At 55.2% G+C, this 21,653-nt stretch overlaps 2 protein-coding genes across 9 annotated transcripts; one reads left to right on the plus strand and one right to left on the minus strand.

Moving 5' to 3' along the window:
• Positions 1-6,440: 6,440 nt before the first annotated feature.
• Positions 6,441-20,982, minus strand: FRS3 (fibroblast growth factor receptor substrate 3). Of its 3 annotated transcripts, none has more exons than XM_074348713.1 (7): positions 20,968-20,982; positions 13,301-13,444; positions 11,991-12,079; positions 11,059-11,245; positions 9,029-9,190; positions 8,044-8,201; positions 6,441-7,770 (listed from the first exon to the last, which is right to left on the minus strand). In XM_074348713.1, the coding sequence occupies exons 3-7, from the start codon at positions 12,054-12,056 to the stop codon at positions 6,856-6,858; spliced, it is 1,488 nt and encodes a 495-aa protein (XP_074204814.1). In that variant the 5' UTR covers positions 12,057-12,079; positions 13,301-13,444; positions 20,968-20,982; the 3' UTR covers positions 6,441-6,855. The 3 variants fall into 3 exon arrangements, with proteins under 3 accessions (XP_074204814.1, XP_074204813.1, XP_010972022.1); XM_074348712.1 differs by lacking the exon at positions 20,968-20,982 and adding an exon at positions 15,010-15,211; XM_010973720.3 differs by lacking the exon at positions 20,968-20,982 and adding an exon at positions 14,834-14,852.
• On the plus strand, positions 15,490-21,626 carry PRICKLE4 (prickle planar cell polarity protein 4). 6 transcript variants are annotated; one of them, XM_045509400.2, is made up of 7 exons: positions 15,490-15,799; positions 17,942-18,091; positions 18,596-18,703; positions 19,363-19,500; positions 19,814-20,020; positions 20,589-20,793; positions 21,249-21,626. In XM_045509400.2, exons 2-7 carry the CDS (start codon positions 17,954-17,956, stop codon positions 21,620-21,622), a joined length of 1,170 nt encoding a protein of 389 aa, XP_045365356.1. In that variant the 5' UTR covers positions 15,490-15,799; positions 17,942-17,953; the 3' UTR covers positions 21,623-21,626. The 6 variants fall into 6 exon arrangements, with proteins under 6 accessions (XP_045365356.1, XP_010972023.1, XP_074204817.1 ...); XM_010973721.3 differs by lacking the exon at positions 15,490-15,799 and adding an exon at positions 15,830-15,940; XM_074348716.1 differs by lacking the exon at positions 15,490-15,799 and adding an exon at positions 15,830-15,940 and having other exon boundaries at positions 19,817-20,020.
• Positions 21,627-21,653: the final 27 nt, after the last annotated feature.

Genomic DNA, 21,653 nt, shown 5'->3' on the forward strand with positions numbered 1-21,653 from the left:
CCCTCCTTAATCCCTCCTGTCCCTTTCCTACCCCTCGCCACCCCACCATTTCCCTGGCCAATGCCCTTGGGTCTACCTCCAAGAATATATCCCACATCTGTTTTCCTCTCTCCTTTTCTCCTGCCACCAATGGGCTCCAAGCCACTGTCATTTCTCCCCTAGATTACCTCAACAGCCCCCTTGTAAGTCTCCCCACTTCTACCCTTTCCACCCACCTCCTGGCCCCCTATCTCCACACAGCAGCCAGAGCCATCCCATTAGAACTCAGATCAGGTCTCCTCTGCTCCCAAGCCTCCAACAGCTAATCCAGTGGCCTCCCCAGCACACAGGATCTGTGTGTCCCGGATCCTCCCCCTGTGTCCTCTTCCCCAGCCCCCTCCCCTTCCCCGCCTCCAGCTGCACCAGCCTCCTTGGGCCTTGTCACTTTTCCTGAACCTTACAGGGCCTTCCCCCTTGCTGTTCCCTTTGTCTGTGCCTTCCTTTCCTTAGCTGTTCACTTAGTCTTCGTGCCGCTCAAACCTCTGCTCCACTGTCACCTCCCCAATAAAGTCTTCCCTGGCCTGTGGCCCATTCCTGCCACTCAATCACATTGCGCCTTCTGCAGTTTCTTCCAAGCTTCAAAACGGAACTAACTTGTTCATTTAATTAATTAGCTGGTTAATCATCTCACCCTCCGGAGAATGTAAGTTCATGAGGGCAGATCCTATTCGTCCTGATGACTGCTGTGTCCCCACCCATCGCCGTGCCTGGCACATAACAGGCACTCAAATATTTGTTGAGTGAGTGAGTGGCCAGGTGAATGCCCACACCTGGTCTGATCCGAGCCCCACAGCAGCCCCCTCCCATCACATGCAGGCCCGCGGCTGGCTGTTCCACAGCCTACTAAGTGTAGTCGCCTCTGCCTCCCCCTTCCCTGACCATCCCGTTCCTGCCCCACCCACTCCTCTCCCCTAAACCCCAAGCCCGCAGTTTAATTTCTAGGGTTCACACTTGCCCTTCCTCCCCACCATGGTCCACTTTCAGCCGGCCTCCCCACATCATCTGGCTGTTGCTATGACAACCATAGTAGAATGAAGCTTGGGCCTGTGTCAAGCACCCACTGAGCACTTCCTGTGCATTTTCTTATTTAACACACAATGGCATTGTCGGGTAAATGTTATTTGTTTCCCTTAATAAATAAGGAAACAGGTTCAGAGAGGTTGAGTGATCTGCCTGAGGTCACACAGCTTTCAAATGACAGAGATACGTGTTCTATCATCCTGTCTTGTGTGAACCTCACTTCTCCAACTAGAGAGTGAGCTTTGGGGAGATGGGACTTTGTCAGGACTTAGCCCCCATGACCCAGATTTTGAAGCCTGGACCCGCCGTTGTGTCCAGTGAAGGCTTGGGAAATCAAGGCCACCATATTTGTATGAATGTGCATGGTCCCACCCAACCCCAACCCTGATATAGCAATACATTGATAGATTCCTTAGGCCCTTTCATCCCAGGCGGAAAGGAGCTAGTAAGGAAAGAGGCCACCACAAGCCTGTCTGGGCCAGAGAGGCAAGGCAACTCAAAGAACACCTAGAAACATCCCTACCCCCACCCAGCCCAATGCCCGATGCCCTCCAGCCACTCCTTCCAGCTCTGTTCAAATCTCCTCTCAAGTCCTCCGCAGACTGCCCGGCTCTCCCCAGCCCAGGCAACACGCAGTCAGGATTAGAGGTTTCATTGCTTTTACATTCCTCTTCCCAGAGTCAGAGTCCTCAGTTCCCCATCTCGTCACCCCCACATTTTGTCCCAGCCAACTCTTTCTAGAATCTTCTCACCCAGAGGGGAACCAGGCCAGGCTACAGGAGGGGAAGATGGAGGGAGGCCATGGGACCCCCAAGGGACCAGGCCCCCGCAACTAAAGGGGCTGACAGGAAGGAGGAGAGACAGCTGAGGAAACACCCCTGTCAATCAGCAGGCACTGGGTGGGGTTAAGGTGACCCCCAACCCCCCCTCCACTGCTCATTAGCTCAGTCATTATATTAATAATCCCTTGAGAATAAGCATAATGACAGCGTACACCTGGAGCACGAGTGATGCTCTCCTTCACCTGACCTCCCCCCAGCCCCTCTCCACAGGCATCCACCGGGCCCTGGGACAGGAATGTGCATTCCCAGAGAAACAGCCCAGAGAGGCCAAAAGGGGGGTTCAGCTGGTGAGTGAGGCAGGTGGTCGGAAGGCTTCCTACCAAACATGGGCAGGCAGAGCGGGCAAAAGGAGAGCTAGGCTGAGAACCCCACATGCCACAGCAAACTCTTGTGACCCACGGGAAACCCCTTCCCCGCCGCCATCTCTGCTCTCCCATCACCTCCAGGTTCACAGCGAGAGCTGGGGCCTCTAAACTCCAGGACAGACCCAGATAAACAATAAGAAATGTCAGCTAAATGAATGGACAGCTTGGAATTTGATTTAACAAACCAAGAACTCTAATATCAGGTGGCCACTAAGGGGTGAGGAACACTGTGGAAGTTACTGGCTGGTGTCGGCCAGCTCTAAGGCCCCAAGAGCAAGAAGGGCCAATCACGTGAACGCTAACTCGGGCAGAAGTGTAATGTCTCGAACAAGGATGGCATTGGGCTGAAGGAAGGTGAGGGTCAGGCCTGGTCAGTTCTGTGTCAAACACAGAGCACAGAGCACAGAGGGCTGGACAGAGGGGAGGATACTTTTCTCGTTATGCAGGAAGGACCATGTTCAGGTGAAAATACCTGCTGTTTACTGTGCACTTATACGGGCTCACTGCCACGGCTCCTGCTGGGAAGACATCCTCTTATTTGCTCCTCACAACAATTTCATGGTGGAGGGACTGTTCTTAACCCTGTGTCACAGAGGAGGAAACTGAAGCATGAAGAGGTCAGGTTGTTAGTAAGTGATGATGCCAAGTTTCGAAGTTCAGCTCCCTTGGCAGAGAGGCTAGACTTAGTCATGTGTGGGTCCGTGAGCAGAATGAGGACCTAACAAGGGACAGTATTAGAGACATCATAAAAGACTCGAGTGGAGGGAGCACTTGTGAGACAGTGAGCTCCCCATCCAGGACATGTGTGAGCAGAAACCTGAGAAGCTTCTCCAGGAATCCTGTCAAAAGGATCCCTAGGTGGGCCCCAGCTCAGTTGATCTATGAGATTCCATCCTGGACTCTGTGATTCCGTAAACACAGAGCCCTGGGGGGCCCACACAGCCCCTTTCACCCTTGCCTCAGCCTTTCATAGCCTTCTGGAGTTCCAGGGGGGACCCTAATTATAAAACCCCCTCTACCTGTGTGTATGACTCCCCTTGAAGGGAGGTTCTGGCCCAACCTGACACCTCCTGGGAGGCAGAGGTGCCTGGAGGAGAGGGCGGCGGGGGCAGGCGAGGTCAGGCCTCCCCCTGCACACCCACCCATGGGAGGGGAGCCATTCCAAGGCACCCAAAGAGCAGAGGGACAGGGTTGGTGGGTGGGCGTCGGGCAGACCCCAGGGGAAAGCAGGTTCACCTTGTCATTAACCAGGCAAGGCCCCGGCTTGGAATTCAGAAGGATTCCTGAGGGGGAACACTGGAATGCAGCCCCTGCTGACACCCGGCCCACTTCTACATGGAGCAGCACCCAACATGTTATCCCCGAGGCCCACCCGAGGGAACAAAGCCCCTTGGGGCCAGGTTGGGAGCTGTGACTCAGAAAGACACACGACTGGCAGGCAGCCCCAGCTCAAGCCACTAATTAACTTCATGGCCTGAGGCAAGTCCCTTCACCTCTTGGCCTGCTTCCTCCTCTGCACTGTGGTGATAACAATCCCACCCAGTGAGCCGAGAGAGATAAATGGTCCATCAGGCCCTGTGGAAAGCCGCCTGTGTTTATACCCTTGCAAAGTGCTATTATTATTATTACCCAGGGGTGGGCTTGGGAGGGCCCCTCCTAGTCTGACCTGAAATGTCACTCCTGGACAGGATGCTGGCTCCTGTCCTTTCCTGAGGGCAGCCCAGGGGGTGGGAAGGGCCTGTTTCTAAAGAAGAGAACTGAGCACTCAGCAAACATTCACCCCATAGGTGATGATTGTTGGATGATGATGGCGCTGGAAACGGATTCCATCTGCACACCACACCCCGACATTGGCAGGGCAGGCTCAAACACAGGAGCCATGGTCACCCCCTTGGGCATCACTCTTGCCCACCCCTTCCCGCCAGGAAAGCCATCCACTCACACCCCACCCTCCCCAACGGAGGAAAATTCCTGCAGTTGACCTCATGGGTTAGAGGCAATGACCTGGGGAGGGGACAGGGAAGGTTGGCGGCCACACTGGGTTGGGAGCCAATTCCTGGGACATATCCTGGACCCCCACCCAGTGCCCCACAAATATGCAGCCTGAAGGATTACAACTTGCTCTGGGGGAACCCCCCAGGTCTGACCAGGCTCTGGCGACCCCTGAGAGTAAGGCTGAACTGCTCCTTTTTTTTTTTAAATTGAAATATAGTTAATTTACAATATTGTGTTAGCTTCAAGTGTACAGCCAAATGACTTGGTTATGTACATACATATATTCTTTTTTTGGTTGTTTTTTTCCATTATAGGTTATTGTAAGATACTGAATACATGAACTGCTCCTTCGAGTTGTTCAGCAGAGGAGCAGCAATAAGCCTGAGGTTAGTGTTGGGGGCGGAAGAGTTGTGACTACCTGTTTGTTTTTTGTTTTTTCCTGGAGAACAATTGGATTAAGACAACTTGCCCAGGTCTGCCTACTTCCAAAGTGGTCTCATCATATCCTTGGCTACTTCTCACAACTAGCTCTGCGTTTTCCAAGTGCAAAGGCTGAATGAGGCCCATTTGGGGTAACCAAATGCTCAAGAGAGCCCAGATAATAGCCGAGTAAGCTATTGGTCTCCTGACTCAAGCCAAGTTCCTGGCTTCCCCACATCAGGGTCCACGAGTAAGCGGGAAGTCACTAGCACGGCCAGGGTCCCTGGGCCTGGTCCTGGCATGGCCATGCCTGCCTATCTTGGTGATCCTGTTTGGAGAACCCACTGCTCCTAACTGTGGAGGCCAAACGGAAGAATAGGGGGAGTTTGGGAGGACACGGAGAAAGCAGAAGCAGGCTGCCTGGGTGAGCAGCAGAGAGAGGACAGCACTTCCCCGCAGCGTGGGGAGACATGCATAAATCTAGCCTGCTGCGGGTGATCGCTCAGTTCCAGGGATCAAAAGGAGGTAAAGGAGAGAAGGGTTTGGTGCCAGCTGCATGCTGAGCCCCAGGTTGAAGGGCCTCTCACATCCTATGTGGCCAGTCCTCCTTGTCCGTTTCCCTGAGAGTGACACCTAAGGTTGAGGGGTCTGGAAGCTGGTTGGTCCAATCCCCACCCAGGGTAGAGGGTATACACGGAACTCAGGCCCAGACAGCGGTGTTCTGGACACCAGGAGGGCAGGGAGTCAGGTGTAATATTCCTTGGTGAAGACAGTTCTGCTTATTCCACAGGGCAGGGAGATGGGGCACAAACAACGACCAGAGCCAAGAAGGCTTGTCCCTAAGTCTCAAACAATCACTGGTCCCACTCCTCACCAGCACCCTGAGTGTCTCATCACAGACTGGAGTTCCTTGAGATGAACTATTCAGCGGTTTGAGATAGACATGGAGTCTTGGAGGCAGGAAGGCTGGTAAGAGAAAAGAGGAACAAAGCAGCCTCAGAACTGGGAAAGGGAGCTTCTACAAACACAGCCCTGGGTGGATGGCACTCGACTCTGTGCAGAGCAGACCCCTGGCTTTCAGCAGGTGCAGATGTGGTGGCTCTGGTAGGACCCCAGCCCTGCGATAAGGCAGAGACGCCCCAAAGAGTCTACTCCCAGGGAGCACTTCTCTGGAAAAGTCAGTTTGTAAGCCAGATTATTTAGTCACATATTACACCATTTCCCCTTTTTTTTTTTTTTTTTTTTTTTTTTTTTTTTTTTGCTGTTTCTGAACATTTAGTTTTGAGCTAGCCATGCTGGCTGAGCTGAAGGAGGATCCAGGGTCCACCTTTGGGCCAAGGGGTTTAAGGAGAGTGGTACTCGTGGGACCCACCTGGTGGCAGAAGGGAGGATCAGTGAGGGGTTCCAGAGAAGGTGAATCTGGTGTAACCTCCACCCCCCAAAATCCCCCCACCCATGGCCAACCTCAGAGGGTCAGGGTTTTATCTCAAGAGGGCCATTTTCCTTACAGATCTCCTTTCTGCATCTAGGACTCTAGCTGTCCTGTCACTTTACTTTGACAAGCAACTATCCCTGGCAACGTTCAGTTCTGGGCCAGGGCTTCTTGGAGGGGAAAAAGAAATGGTAGTGACTTGTCACAAACACTACAATCACACCACACTTCCCAGAACAAAGCCCCACCTCTGTCAGACCTCCCCTACTCCCAGCTCAGCACCATGCCAGAAAAGACTCCCTAAGAATGTGACATCATCCACCAAGCTGGAATTTAAAAATAATTATATTAATAATAAATATGTTAAATTACATTTAAAACAATAAATAGAAAAATAAACTGATAAATAAAATCAACAGGTACAAAATGTTTCCAAATTTCAACCAAAAAAACCACACAGACAACAGACGAGACAAATGGGCGTGACGGGAGGGGGCGAAATGCAATCACGGGACCCTTCACAGTTTACATCGTGGCTCCCTTCTCGCCTCTTTATCTGTCCCCAGCTCGGACACCAGGAGACTCAGTGGTTGATATATATATCTTTGGGGACTCTGGCCAGAGCGGGGAAGCATCTGGTCCCACCTCCAGGCCCTTCTGCGAAGCAACCCTGAGCCCTGGGCATGTTGGTTTCGGCAGGAGCGGAGGCAGAGGCTGGGCAGGGCGAGGCGGAAGGAAGTCCCTACAGAGGCAGGTCGGTGCTGTTGTGCCGGGTTTTCCTGGCGGTGCCGTCATCCCGGGGCAGAGCCCTCTGCAGGTTGGACATGGCCACGGTCTTTTTGAGGTCAATCACGGCGTAGGAGTCTGAGCTGCGGGCAGGGTGGGTGGTGGGCACAGGGGCTCGGGGGACTGAGGGGTTCTGGGACCCCTTGGGGCGGTCTCCACCCCAGCCCTTCAGCTCCACCTGGATGTAGTTGAGCTGCCTCGGGGGCTCAGGGCCAGGCCGGCGGAAATCAAAGTTGAAGACCCTCGGGGAGCCTCGGCGGCGGGTCAGCGGCACAGGGAAGCTGCCGTGGCTGTGGAGGGCAGCCCGGGTGCTGGTGGGCTTCTGCAGTGGGGTCTCGTCCTCCTCGCCTTCGGGGAAGCCATTGGACGAGGGGGTGAGCCCGTCCCGTGAGTCTCCATCATCCCCGGCCTCCTCCCCCAGCGGCTGGGCCTGGTTCTCCCACACGGGCGGCAGCGAGGGCAGGTTCTCGTAGTGCAGCAGGGCGGCCCGGCGGTGAGCGAGGCCATTCCAGCCCGGGTCCTCTGGGCTCAGTCTCCAGCCAGCCCCGGGCCGCAGCCCCCCACTGACGTTCTCGTAGGTGCACTTGGGCTGGGCCGGGCACTCGGACGGGCCCTCGTTGTTATTGTTGTGCTGGGGGGCGTCATGCAGGCTGGGGCAGAGGCCTTGGCACTTCACTGTGTGCCGCCGAGCTGGGGTGGGGCCCAACACGAACTTCACCTGGCCCGGCTGCAGGAACACCTGTGGGTCCCGTTGGTCGGGACCCCGGGCCTGCGGGGCGAGGGGCGCCCGGCCCTCAGGCAGGTGCTGCAGGCACTGCCGGCTCCTGCGGTGCTCATCCTCGCTGGCCGGTGTGTTGACATAGGTGTGGGACTGCGGGGAAGAGTCCGAGGGCAGAAGGGTCCGAGGGCAGGGAGGAATGGAGGGGACACGATGAGAGAAGAGAAGTACAGGAAAAAGAGCTGGCGTTTCCCCCCCTTCTTTGTCCCCCAAACCTTCCAGGGAAGCTGCCCCCCTTTCCTGGGACATGAAGGGACTCTATCATCTTCTTCCCTCCCATGATCCTCGCTGGGAGGAGATGCAGTATTTCCTGATCCCCGCTCCCCACCCAGACCACGGGAAGATGCGGGGTAGCCACTCACTCACTTGCTCGTCTGGGGCAATGAGGGCATGGGTGGACTCTTCCCCAAGCGAGGGGTGTCGCAGGCTGCTTGTCGAGGGGCGCCGGGGTGCTGAGAATCGTGGGCCCTCCCCCGGGCAGCCAGGGAAGCCATTGGAGAAGCTGGAGACGGTGTAGCCTAGAGCTGGGCACACAGGCGATGAGGGGGCCTTAAACCACCTGGCAACCACCTGCTACCGTGTGTGTGGCATCCTGGGACTCTGCCAAGTTGGGGAGAGACACTCCCAAGGCCCCCATGGGGGTCAGCCCAGCTGAACTGACCATCCCCCATTATCTTCACCTTGTATCTGTTCTTCAAACCCTGCCCTTTCCCTCAAAGCTCAGCATGAACCCCACTTCCCCATCATAACCTTATCTGAAGCACGTCAGGCACACCGTGTTGGCACTGCACCATCCCTTCACCTCACTCCAGCTCTGCCAGTGAGCTCCAGGGAAGCTCCTCCAAGTCAAGGACCTTGTTTCTATTTCTTCTGCCCACAAGCCAGCCAACGGCGTGCAGGACACAGAGCAAGGGTTCAGTGTGGGTTCAGTGAACAAACGAGCAGAAATTGTGGGAACCTCTCCAGAACACGGTCACAGGCAGAGATGCCTGCACCAGCCATCAGGAAAGGTATCTGGGTATGACCCAGTAGACAGAAGGAAGAAAGCGAAACAGCTCCAGACTGCTGTTTCCATGGAAACCCAATGTCTTCCTGTCTGCTCCCCGACCATCCGTCAATACAAGGCCCTGGACTCTCCAGCCTCAGCTTGAGTTACCTGATTGGCCAAGGCCAGGACTTATCCAACCCCAGGAGTTGTCTGATGATGGACGACGGTCCTGGAAGCCTGGCTCACCCAGCCATCCCCCGACCTGCCTGCCTGACTCATGCCCCAAGACTGGTGCTTCCTGGGCCTGTGCTTGTGCATGTGTGTGCATGAGTATAAGGGTGCCGAGGAGGGGAGTCTCCTCACCGTTGGGAGGCTGGGGGGCCCGAGGGAGGTCGAGCTCAGCAGGGTGGCTGTTGCGGGTGATGATGACCGGCTCTTCCATCACATTGATGCTGTTGCATTGCATCAGATCCTGGAGGAGGTTGAAGATCTCCTCGGCCCGGGAGCACTTGAATGCAAATATCCCTGAAGGAGAGGAAGAAATGAGGCTCCCATGATCCTGTGTCCTATAGAGAAGGACCAGAGAGGCTGAACAGGAACACGAAGCTCAGGAAATGTCCCTGAACTCCAGTCCCAGGCCTGCAGGGGGCGACAGAGGCCCTCATCCTGAGCACTCTCCCCAGCAGCCTCCAAAATCCAAGAGCTAAGGGAGGAGCTGGTCCAGGCCTCTGCCCCTGCCTCCAATACACACTATTCATCACTATCGTCTTAAGGTCCAGTCAGATGGGTGATGACTCCACCTCACATGCTGTCCCCCTCCTCCTCTCACTGCCACCCCTTGCTCCCCAGAAAACTGAGCTCCGCCAGGGCACCAGCCCTCAGCTCTACGCCCATCAGCCTCTAAGCTTGCTCACTGCTGTTCACTAGATACTTAGCCCAGCACCTGGCCAGAGAGCAACCATCTACTGTGTATAGGCTCCTGACCTCAAGGAGCTTGAACTCTGGTGCAGAAAGGAAGAAAGTGTGGGCCGACTTGCTAGAGGACAAATGCGGCTCCTCCACGCAGCCAGCCTCACAGCTTCTCAAACTCCAAGGCAGCAACTCATAGTCCCGGGACAGCAGGACTGGGCTGAGCACTCAGGACTCAGGGGATCCAAAGATGCCCTTTGGGTCCGGCCTGGAATGCTGCACCCCTCTGTAACAGTGGGGCCCAGGACTCGGGGGAGACTACTTGGGATATATATGTGTGTATGTATCTAAACAAGACAAATAAACTAGGCTGAGCTATAAGGTCTTCAGAATGGGATGGGAAGGATAAAAGGGAGGGGAAGAGAAAGGACTGTTCTTTCCTCATTCTATTCTAACTCATACCAAGACATGCCAAGAGCTTAGAAAAGGCTGGGAAAGCCTGGAGTTTTAGGAGAACTCTGTACTGGGGCCTAGGGAGCTCCCTGGGATCCCCAGTGTGGATTAAACACCACTGGGAGCACGGAAGGCCCTTCCTCCCCTCTCTCTGCTCAGCCAGTGTTAACTGCCGCTCCCTCATGAGTTCCAAGGGTTAGATGCACAGCGGGGAAGGCTCCCCCAGCCAACACAACCCCAGAGATGCACTGTTGTGTCCACGGCCTCATCAGAGAAGTGCTCTCATTACATCACTGCAGTCACAAGCCCACACTGCAGTGAACACAATCCCGTGCGGGACTTCTTCCACAGAGCTTAGGTCTGGGACCTCAAAGATAAGCCCAGACCATGCCGCCCCCTCAAAGAGCCATGGCTGGCTCCAGCCTTGACTTTATGGAACAACCCACCCCTCCCTGACCTCTGGCTGCAGGGAGAAAGGGGGGGAAAGGCAGAGCACATCACAGTCCACTGCCCACAGGTGATAGGAGATGAAGATTAACCTCATGAGGGTTACTGTGTGCACCAGGACCCCAGAACCTGGTCTTCCCAAATCTATCATTCCCATGCCACACATCCCAAAGGCAGCCAGAGCCCTGCCTGGCCTTTCACTACACACAGAGTCCAGGGTACATGGCTTAGGGGCTCAGAAGAAAGTTTGTGCCTACTTAGGGGGCAACCAGGGCCCTTGAAAGTAGAATAACAGAGGGAGGAAGGAGGAATCTCTAGTCTTCCCAGGCAGACTCTGGCCTGGGAGCACTGGCTCCTTCCCACAGGCTGTGCAACTAGCATCTTGACAAAGCTGACTCAGGCTGGGGCTGCAGTGACTGAAGAGAAACAGCACAGTCCTAGTAGTCCACTTAGTTCCGTGTGCTCTTGGCCATGACCCTTCCCTTCTCTGGGCAACACCAGCCACGTCAACAGACTTCCAATCCCAGTACCTGTCCCGGGTGCACAAGTCCCCATCACAGCACGGGGCAGGAGCTGGTACGCACCCTGGCCTGTCTGACACCGGCGGCCGCTCTCGAAAGAGAAGAGGTTGGAGTCGTAGCCGTAGCGCCGCAGGCAGAGGTAAGGCCAGCGGACAGCCTCGCGCCGGTGCAAGTGCAGCACCAGCTCGCTCTGTGTCAGCTCCATCACTCCGGAGCCCAGCTCCACCCCCTCGTCATCCACATTCGTCACCTGGGGGGTGGGGCAGGGGACAGAAGGGTCAATGAGTGAGTCCAACAAGTGCGTGTCTGGGTCTGTGAGCCCCTGGGAATGCCACAAGGTTACTGGGACACGGATGAAGCAGTGCCGCTGACCCACAACAAGTTCTCTGGGCCAAACCTGGGAAAGTCTAGCCCAAGGCAGAACAAATATCTAGGCCTCCACCAATTGCAGGCCCTCGCTGTGGGCTCCCTCTTCTGGTGAGCAGGAGAAACCTGGGCCTCAAGATGCCGACTGAGGAGGGGGCGCCCCCTACAGGGAGGTGGAAGGGCCGGGGGAGAGGGTGCGCAGGTCCATCCTGCTTGGCCTTAGCTTCCCAAAGCAAACAGCAAACACTAATATAGTGCTTGCCATGTGTTAAGCACTGTTTTAAATACTTGACATATATTAATTCACAAACACAGACTTTTGTTTTCTCCAAAAAGGCTATAAAGTTACAAAGACACACTGACAGGAGTGAACATCCTAAAAGCAGTTTTTGCTACACTAGTACAGCATGTCTTCAGTCTTGGTTAACATCGGGATCCACAAAAATGGCAGTGGCCTGGGCCTCTTTTCCTCAGGCCTCCTCTGAGGTCCTGAGCTTGAGAAGTCTTAGTGAGCCCACAACCTCAGCCCGTCACTTCACCTTCTCTAGGGAGGTGGAGACAACTCAGCAGCTCTGGCCGAGCCCAGGAGGCCATGCTGGGAACAAAGAAGAGGAGGTGACTATGGGTACCTTGAACTTGGTGGGGTGGTTGTCTGGGACACTGTCTCTGTTCAGGCAGCTGCAGCAGCTCCCCATGGTGTCAGAGCAGCCGGCCCACCCTAGAGAAAAACACAAGAGACGGAAGGTCATCGAGGTCAGGCCTAAAAAGCCCTGCTCTGGGGAACTCGGGCAGAACCACCTCACTGTGATCACCTACTCTGTCTAAGACTCACAGTCCCTCCTTTAAGGAATTCACGCTCTCAATCCAGGGCCAGACACACACGGGATAAACATTAATTCAAGTTAGGACATGTTAAGGATTAATGCTGACCCGGAGTGGGGGGGATGAATGGGAGGGAAATGGAGAGAGCTTTTCAGAGGCATTTTATCTGGACCTTGAAGTATGTAGGATCCAGCCTGAGGTAATGATAGGGAAGGGCAGCCTGAGCAGCAGGAAAAGCCAGGATAAAAGTAGGGATGCAGAAGTGATTTGCATCAGAAGTTGGGTGCCAGCTGGGGGCCCTCATCCAGATTCAGCAAAGAAACTGGAAGTTGGGCGTCCCAGACACTTTGGCCTGGACCTCTCTCCTCGCTCCTCCTTTTCCACCTCACTCTTCCCACATCATCTAAATCCTCTCTTTTCCTTCCTCACCACCATTCCAACATCCACCTCAAATTTATCTTTTTGATGTTCTCTTCAAATGAGATGTTACATTATGGTCAAAAGATACATTCAGAAGATTGAACGTTTAAACACAGCACTATTTTTATCATCTTGAGAAGGTATTTCTTCCATTAAAAAAAAAATGCTGGGGGAGGGTATAGCTCAGTGGTAGAGTGCAAGCCTAACATGCATAAGGTCCTGGGTTCAATTCCCAGTAACTCTGTTTTAAAAAATAAACAAACCTAAAATTACCCTCCCCCATTAAAAAAACAAATTTAAAAAAAAAGAAACAAAAAAATTAAAAAAAAAAGAAACAAACAGATAACCCCACTGAGTTTTCTCCCTTTTGTCTAAAGGGGAGACCAGAAGCTTTAATATCTGGCTTTTCCTTCTTAGATTATGGCACCTGGGTTAGATGTCAGAAGAGTCGGGCCTGTGCCTAGGACAGAGAGCATACCACTAGGCTACAGTGACCTAAGGGAGCAAGCAAGCGCATGGACCAATCCAGACCAGAAGTGACAGAGTTGCAATTTGCTGCAAGAAATGAATCGGTATGATTAGATGTCCTTCTCAAACTTCCACTGAATGTGTAAAGCTTGAACAATCCTGACCTGTACCTTCCATTCCTCCTAAACTGGGAAACTTCAGAAAAGTAGCTCCTATACACAGCTCTTACCTCACCCAGGCCATCGGGGAGCTGACCATGGGAGGGGCATGGGGAACGACCCCCACTTTATTCCCGCCGTTCTTGGTGGGGCATCATGGCAAGCAGTCTGCAGAGAAGTCACCTGGATCTCCCTGGGACACACCTGGGGCTCACCTAGCATAGAAGACAGAGACCACAGGTTAGTGGAAACCTTCCATCCTCACCCCTGACTGCTAATGAAATTGACTTGCTGTCAGTCCATCCCACCTGGATATCTGTTCCAGGTCCTAGTAATATAGAAACACCAATGAAGAAAGTCAGATCAAGGGCAAAGAGAACACAAATTCCACGACCACAGACTGAGGAGAGACTCCCCTAGCATCAGTAAGTTTGAAGTCTGAGGCAGCCCACGACATTTTAGGTCACCTCTAGCCCCCATCTGAATCCTGTTACAACTAATACTAAGATCGCCACCTTACCTTTGCAGAGAACTTGAATTCTACAGAGAGCTTTCTCAAAAAGACATTGTGATGTATTGGAAAGGGTGCTAGCTTAAAATTCAGGAAACCATTATTCTAGTCTTTTTTGTTGCTACTAAGTATGGGAGAGTCTCATACCACCACCTCCAACTCTCATCCCAAGGCCTTAGTTTTGAAGGGAAATAATCTCTAGAAGTAAATATGTAGAACATCACTAAAACCAACATTTTCCTCTTCGAGGACAACCTCCTTCAATCTCACATTTGGAAGCTTGATAGATACTCTGTTCTCCAAGCTCTGAAAGGCCTAAAATTTAACATAAATGCTAACAATCAACCAAAATTTCAGTAATGTGAGTCCTAGATGGAGAAGTTGATAACCTAGGACCCTGCAGATTCTTGAAATCCCATGCTCCTGGCTCTGGTAAAACAATGTCATCTCCCAGGGCCCTTTGTGCTCTGCATCCTTGGACAACTTCCCAGGTAAAAGGACCTCCACCCTCTTGATCTGGTTTACTCTCTGGAAGGGGGCACCAAGCTAAGGAAGGTGTGCAGAGCCTAAAGACAGGCAGCTAGGTAAATACTGAGGCTTGAGCCACCAACAGGGAGTCTGGGGGTGAAACCAAGAACTAAAGGGTGCAAGATGGGGGAGGGTATTCCACCTTTTCCTGTCCCCTTCACTTCTCTCTAAGATACCAGGATATACCATGACAGCCCAGTGAGGGAGGTTACATCGGGTGGGACAGAGGAGGGGGCTCTGGTCTGAGATAGGTGTGGACTGGGGGTGGAAGTTTGAGGTTTTGGGGGCTAAAAATGTATGAGAGAGACCCGGGCAAATTTTTTGGATTTGAGCATGGTGCAAGAATAGGGGGTATGAAGACTCAGGAATTTCAGGGCGGTGGAAGAATTTGGGGGCATCCAGGAGAGAATGGTAGTTCTGTGGACCTATCAGGGGAATTCGCAGGAGTGAGGGGGTTCTGAGGGCTCCAGGACACGCGAAGGTGTGTCCGAGACGTGGGGGTGGGGTGGTTCTAGGGGGTCAAAGGCAAATTTAGGTAGCAGGGTTGACAGGGGAATTTCGATACCGGGGAGGAATGGAGGAGGTTGGGGCCATGCGTCGTCCCTGGATCCCCGCCCCCAGCCCCGGGGCTCCACCGCCCGTCCGCCCGGGGCTTCCTTGGGAGGGAGCGGAGACTGCGGCGCGGCGCGGTGCGGCCTCGGTGGAGCCGCCTCGCCCCCGCCCCGCCGCGCCCCGACTCACATCGCCCCGCGGCCCGGGCGGCGCCGGGCCCCGCTCCCGGGTCCCGCTGTAGCAACCGCCGCCCGCCCGGAGCTAAGGCCTCCACCTCCCCGGAGCCGCGGGGTCGGAGGTCACCGGCAGCACCAACGAGACGCTGCGGGCGGGCGGACCCGATCGGGGGCGACCGGCGCGCAGCCTAGAAAGTCCCTTTGGAGGACTTTGCAGTAGGGAGCGGGGAGCATGCGCAGACGCCAGAGGGCGCTCCGCGCCAGCGGCTGAGCAAGCCTGGCGGGGGCGGGGCGGGGCCTGGGGCGAGGGCGGGACTCGGGCAGGGCCAAGGGGACCAGAGGTGGGACCAAAGATTTCTACTTTCAGGATCAGAAAAAGACCGGAGCCAGGGGCAGTGGGCAGACACACGAAAGATGGGTGGGGAGGGAAGCCTGAAGAGACGCAAGGGAGAAGGGCAGGACGAGGGACCCCAGAAAGAGGGGAGGGACAAGGGGGAGGGAACTAGATGGAGGTGGGGACACACAGAGAGAGGCGCGGCCAGGAGACCAGAAGGAGGGTCTGCAGGGACCTGCGGGCTCCGAAAGGCGTTCTGTTCAGCTAGTGCTTGAGGACCCGGCTTAACGGTGGCTTCCGGTCGTGTGCTCCGCGCCCGCAAGGACGCGGTCTCGGCGCTAAGCCTATGGGTGTGGGGACAGTGGAGCCTGAACACTTCCTGCCCGAGATCCTACAAATGCTTTCCTTCAGTCTGCAGCTCAAGGCCCCTCCCCGAGCCGTCCGGCTCTACTAGCCCAGCCCGGGAGAGGTGGGCAGGGCCCACTGGGGGCGTGGGAGAGGGAGGGCTGGGCGGGCAGAGGCTGGCGCCGAGGCCTCGGGGTGGAGACTGGGTGAGGGGCCCGACGGCGGGGTCTGTACAGAACAGCCCGGACACCGGCGCGCAGCAAGGGTGAGATCCCAGCGGAGTCCCATCCCCTCCCCTAAACTCCCAGCGGCCAGACGGAATCACACCGCAACCCGCCTCGGAGGTGGGCCCCGCGAAGCCCAAGAAAAAACGGGCTCTGTCGAGAGGGGGCTTGGCCAGGCCAGACCAGACACTTTACCCTTTTTTCCTCTCACTGTCCCTGGAAACTTTCCCATCCCTTTACACCACTCCCCACCACCCCCTCCCCAATCCCTAGACCCTGCCCTTCAGGGAAAGGGTGGGTTGGGAACGTAGAATTCCTGAGCCCAGTTTCACCTGCACGCGGGCGCTAGAGGGTTTTCAGCCTTGTCCCCTTTCTAAGGGGGGGAGGGGACTTCTGGAAGGAATCTAGCCAGTTAGTAAGGTGGGCTCTGGTTCTAAGTGGAGGTGGAGTTATGCTGCCCAGGCGGGATGAAGGGTGAGGGGTGAGGGCTAATTTCAGAGGTTTGCTTCTTTGTGGAACGATTTCATGCAAACTAGAACTAACATGGAAGAGAGGTCGCAAGTCCCCTCTAGGGCCCCAGATGCTCCCCTTCCTGTGCCCGCCCCCTCCCCCAAGCACCTCTTGCTGCCTGGAGCCCCAGGGGCAGTGCTGCTAGGGGAAGTGGCTACTCCTGGCCCTGAGTGTGAACAGCCCATCCTGGCTACCTTCCACAGGAAACCTGACCTGACCTGAGGGACAGAACAGGAAGGAAGCAGATGGGTGTAGAGCCAGGAAGCAGGAATGGGTGGCACAGGAAGGGGACTAGGGGTTGGGAAGCAATATAATTGTTATTATCCAAACTCTGTTCCCAGCCCCAAAACTGAGTCTTACAAAGGCCACAGATTTGATGATGCCCTCCTGTGCCCAGCTGCTGTCAGAATCCATCCCAGCTCTCAAAAGGAACCTCCTCATCTAAAGCTTCCCTTAGCTTTCTAATGCGACCTTGGGGAAGTTAATTAACCTTCGTTTGTTTCAACCATAGAATGGGATAATAGAAACTACCTCATAGGATTATTGTGAGGATGGATTATATTATGTAACATGTTGGAATGATCCCTGGCACAGAGTAAACATTCTAGAAAATTTTGCTCTGGTTATTCTTCTTCCTAGGGTACTGTGTATTTCTGCCCAGAGCCCTGGCCCCATCCTACCTGGTTTTATCTCTGTCTTACCCAGTAGTCTATTAGCTTCTTGAGGGCAGAGCCCACCCCATTTCTACTTCAGTAGTCACCTCCCAACCCCGAGATACTGTGGCCGTAGTAGAGCTTTCCCAGAGAAGGGCTGAAGAGATGCACTTAGAATTATCTAATGAAGTTGCCACTACAGATAGAAGGTAGAAGCACAAGAGTTTCCTCTGTCCTTGAGGAGCTTATAGACCAGGTGAGAAGCTGGGAGAGACACAGGGAGCAAAGAGAAACATTAGGTGCTAAATCTTGGCACATCCATTCTACTTACTTCTGGAGCTCAGGGAAAAGAGAGCTGGTATGGGCTGGAGAGGCTAAGAAGGATTTCCTGGTGCAGTGGTCCTTTCACCTGGCCCAACCGACAAGAAAAGTGGGCCTGAGCGGGGAGAGGTGAGGAAGCAGGCTCACTGGGTGCTGAGAACACAGTGAGGAACGGTGGGAGTTACGGCCAGGGAGGTGGGAAACAAGGGCTGCCCAAAGGCTCACCAGAAAGGCCGAATGCCCTCTCCTTCCCCGTGGGCCTCCTGTCTCTGCCATCCCAATCTTGGGAGACCCCAGAGTTTGAGCTTCAGAAACCCTGGAGCTGAAAGACTTGGCCTCAAGATCTGGCTCTGCCATTTACTAGCTGTGTGACCTTGGGCAGACCCTTTATGCTCAGCAAGCCTCAGTTCGGCCATCTGTAAAATGAGGACAAGAATACCACCGAATTCACATGGTTGTTGGGAAGACTGAAGGAGATAATGCCTGTAAAGCACTTTGCCTGCTAAGCACATTGCAGTGGCCAGATAAATGGGAGGCATCTTGTTGTTTTCTGTGCAGACTTTGCCACCAATGTCGCTGCTGAACTCTGGCTGTCCCCACCAAGGAGAAAGGCTTACCCTTCTGGAGCCAAATCCACCGCCAGTCAACTCAGACAGCCACCCAGGCCACATGCCAGCGGAGGACCCTGAGGAGACCTCTGCTCTGGTGGTAGGAGTCCTGCCCTTCCCTCTGAAACCAACATCCCCTCCATCCTTGGATCTCCTCCCATTTGCAACAAGTGGGAGTTAGTTATTAGCCTTTGTGCCCAGCTTCTTGCAGCCCATTCTCTTTGCAGGAATCCCTCAACAGCCCCCTTAGGACATAAGTGTTCAACTTCTTTGGACTTACTCATAAGAATACATGAATACTCTCCTAGGGGTCTGTGTTGTCAAAGCAGAACCTAGAGGCTTTGCCCTAAGGAATGAAGGGGAGTAATTTCAAGCATAGAAAGGGAAGCAGTTTTGGGGGTGCCCCCCAACCTGCCTCAATCAAACCAGAAATACTGGAGTGGATCACAAGATCCCCTTGTGATTCTGAAGGGGGTTTCTCCAAATGGAGGGGGGTGCTTAGAAGTGTTGTTCTAGTTTCAAAAAGAGGTGGCAATGAAGAGGTGAGGAATGAAATGTAAGGAAGGAAAAATCTAGCTCCACTTGTCTCCTTTTGTTTTCTCAGTGTCCTGAAAATCTGAGTTTGGGGTCCCCAGGCCTGGACACCAAACAAGCCCCTAGCTGGCCTGGGCTCCGGACCCTCCTGCAGCAGCTCCCTCCGCAGGACAGCGATGTGGGTCTCTCTACCCCCAGCTTTTCTCTCTTGCCTCCCTCTGTTTACTTACTATGGAAAGAAGTTTGGTCCAGAAGTCAGGGGATATGGATTTAAGGCCTAACTGGGGGAATTCATCCCCACCCGCAGCCCGAGTTGTCAGATCTATGTAATGGATGCAGCAACATCGGTTCTGCCCACCACAATGCATAGGTGAAGAGCAAATGAGAAAATGGACATGAACAGCTTTTGAAACCGATAATGGAATGTACAAATGTAGAAAGAATGGTTGTTAAGTATTTATTGAGGCCCTATGTATGCCCAGCCTAAAGGCTTACAGTTGAATTGGGGGACAGGCCGGAGAATATGGAAGAAAGAAGAAAAATACAGTGGGAGGTGATATTGAGCTACAGCTCATTGGGAGCCAGGATCTAAGTGTGGTAGGGCTGTCAGGACCTAAATGATGACCATTCCTGTGGGTGGGAGTGAGACTGAGGTGGACTTTAGTCCAGTAAGTCTTTCCCTCTCCTTCTCAGTGTCCTTCTGGGCTCTTATCTCCTGCACCTCTCCAAGTTTTTACAACCTTCCGTTGACCCAGCAGCTAAACCTCCTCTCTCCAGTCAAACTTCAGTCTTGCCTGTTGGGGCTCTCCCAGTCACAGTGGACACCTATTTCTGCAGGAGCGCTACTGCCTGGCCCTTGGGGAGGAGGAGCTGGCTGAGCTGCGGCTCTTCTGTGCCCAGCGGAGGCGGGAGGCCCTGGGACAGGGGGTGGCCCGCCTGGTACCTCCCAAGCTTGAAGAATGCATTTGTGAAAAGGTATGTAGTGCCCCCCCCCCCCCCCCCCCCCGTATTTCCTTTCCTCCTCTCTTTGCCCTCTTCTGCAGAAAGGGCTGGCTTCTGGGACTCTGGAGGGGGAAAAGGGTTTGGGGATTGACAGTTTGGCAAACTTTAGGAAAAATGGAAATCAAGTTTAGGGGTTCTTGGTGGAGCCTGCAGTGGAGTTGGGCTTGCCAGAGGTATGGGGAGAAGAGTTAGGTTGGGGTTGTGATGAAAGAGCCAGGAGGGAAGGTAGGAGGGTGGTGCGGTGCGGTGCGGTGCGGCCTCTGACCAGCCCAACACCCTCGCCCAGCAGTGCAGGGAGCAGCTGAGGCCAGGGGAGTACGGAGTGTTCGCAGCACGGGCAGGAGAGCAGCGCTGCTGGCACCGGGCTTGCTTTGCCTGCCAGGCCTGTGGCCAGACCCTGATAAACCTCATCTACTTCTACCACGATGGGCGTCTCTACTGTGGCCGTCATCACGCAGAGCTGCTGCGGCCCCGCTGCCCAGCTTGTGACCAGGTATGGCCTGGGAGGGGTTGGAGGAGGTCTGCCCAAGGTCCCACGCGGGGGGATGTAAAGGGACGCCTCTTCCAGTACCACGCAGTGGGGTACAGAGATCTAGGAACTAGCCTGGGACCTTCATATTCCCCTTGCTCTGACTTGAGCTCTGGGGACGTGGGACCCGTTGCCTTTGTGCCCTCCCCCACTGCAAGCCAGAGTCTCCCAAATTTTCTTGGACTGAGAGAATTTCCCCAGAGCAGGGACTCTTGGACAGATGTTCATCTCAGTATGCCGGCTGCACAGTGCTGTGCCTGCTCCTGCGAGGAGCTCTCTTAATGTCCACACAAGAGGCAGCACACAACCCTGGGCATCCAGGAGACCCGGGTCGCACTTCTTCAGGCTGTGCCACCTGCTAGCTGGGGGATCCTGCTAAGCCAATCAGCCCTCCCTGTCTCTGAGAGTGGTTGAGTAGATCAGATGGGAATGTCTGTAGACGTGCTTCAGCGTTAACTGGGTATAAGGCGTAGTTACTGGATGAATGAATGAGTGAATGAATGAATGAGCCGTTCCCCTCTCCCTTTCCCAGCTGATCTTCTCCCGGCGCTGCACCCAGGCGGAGGGACGGCGCTGGCACGAGAACCACTTCTGCTGCCAGGACTGCGCCGGGCCCTTGGGCGGGGGACGCTATGCCCTGCCGGGGGGCGGCCCCTGCTGCCCCAGCTGCTTTGAGAGTCGCTATTCGAATGCCGGCTCGAGCCCGGCCCCGATGCTGGAAGGCAGGGCGTCCCCGGGTAAGGGAGGAAAAGGTGCAAAGGGGAGGAGGGCAGCGGCTTGGGCTGGGCTGCGGAGGGGGTTCTCCCGGGCTGGGACCCTCGCCCCGGTCCCACGCCGTCCCGCCCCTCCAGCAGCGGCCCCGTCCCCCCACCGCACCCCCAGACCCGAGCCTTGGGGCCCGCAGCTCTCACCGCGCGTCCCTGGCCGGAGCGCTCCAAGGGCCTCCCGAACCCACCCTACGCCGCAGTTGGGGCTGCGGCGCGGACTCGCTGGGGCCGCGGCCGCCCTCTGGTGGGCGGAGGAGGGGAGGGGGAAGAGGACTCGCCGCGGCGGCGGCGGCGGCGCGCACGGCCCGGGGGCGGGGCAGGAGGCTGGTCCCCGACTGGGACTGGCTTCTCGCGGCGGTCCCACCGGGGTCTGGGAGGAGGAAACTCAGGTCTTAGATGAGCGTTTCTGACCTGGCCTGGAACAGGGGAGGCGGGGCTCGGCAGAGCTGAAGACGGGGAACGTGACTCGCGGAACGCCGCGACCATCTCCCGGGCAGCCCTTTTCGCCACGGCCGCCAGCTCCGGTTTGGAAACCCGGAGGGGAATGCTTGGATTCAGCCCGGGACAGGAGTGTCGAGCTGGGGACCAGGCGGAGGCACCCAAAGGACAAGAGCAGGGCTTACTGGAGACGCCCCTTAATCCCAAGGAGGACGCCCCCTGCCCCACCTGCTCCTCTTCCTCTGAATCGGAACCCGAAGGGTTTTTCTTAGGCCAGCGCCTTCCTGGGCCCTGGGAGACCTCCAGAAGTCTCCAAACTGGGGACAGCGACACCTCCAGGAAGCATTGCGCCATTTGCTAGTGGCGCAGCCCGGAGAAAAGAGGGTCGGGGG

The sequence above is a fragment of the Camelus bactrianus genome, chromosome 20 (genome assembly GCF_048773025.1).
Source record: "Camelus bactrianus isolate YW-2024 breed Bactrian camel chromosome 20, ASM4877302v1, whole genome shotgun sequence".
NCBI lineage: Eukaryota > Metazoa > Chordata > Mammalia > Artiodactyla > Camelidae > Camelus > Camelus bactrianus.

Excerpts from the sequence above, each read along its gene's own strand:
- FRS3 (XM_074348713.1), bottom strand. The coding sequence starts at position 12,056 with ATGGGGAGCTGCTGCAGCTGCCTGAACAGAGACAGTGTCCCAGACAAC. Across the intron at positions 8,202-9,028 it reads GGCCCCCCAGCCTCCCAACG|CTCTAGGCTACACCGTCTCC; the intron begins GTGAGGAGACTC and ends CTGTGTGCCCAG. Across the intron at positions 7,771-8,043 it reads TCATTGCCCCAGACGAGCAA|TCCCACACCTATGTCAACAC; the intron begins GTGAGTGAGTGG and ends TCTTCCCCGCAG.
- PRICKLE4 (XM_045509400.2), top strand. The coding sequence starts at position 17,954 with ATGTCGCTGCTGAACTCTGGCTGTCCCCACCAAGGAGAAAGGCTTACC. Across the intron at positions 18,704-19,362 it reads TCCCTCCGCAGGACAGCGAT|GAGCGCTACTGCCTGGCCCT; the intron begins GTGGGTCTCTCT and ends CTATTTCTGCAG. Across the intron at positions 20,021-20,588 it reads GCTGCCCAGCTTGTGACCAG|CTGATCTTCTCCCGGCGCTG; the intron begins GTATGGCCTGGG and ends TCCCTTTCCCAG.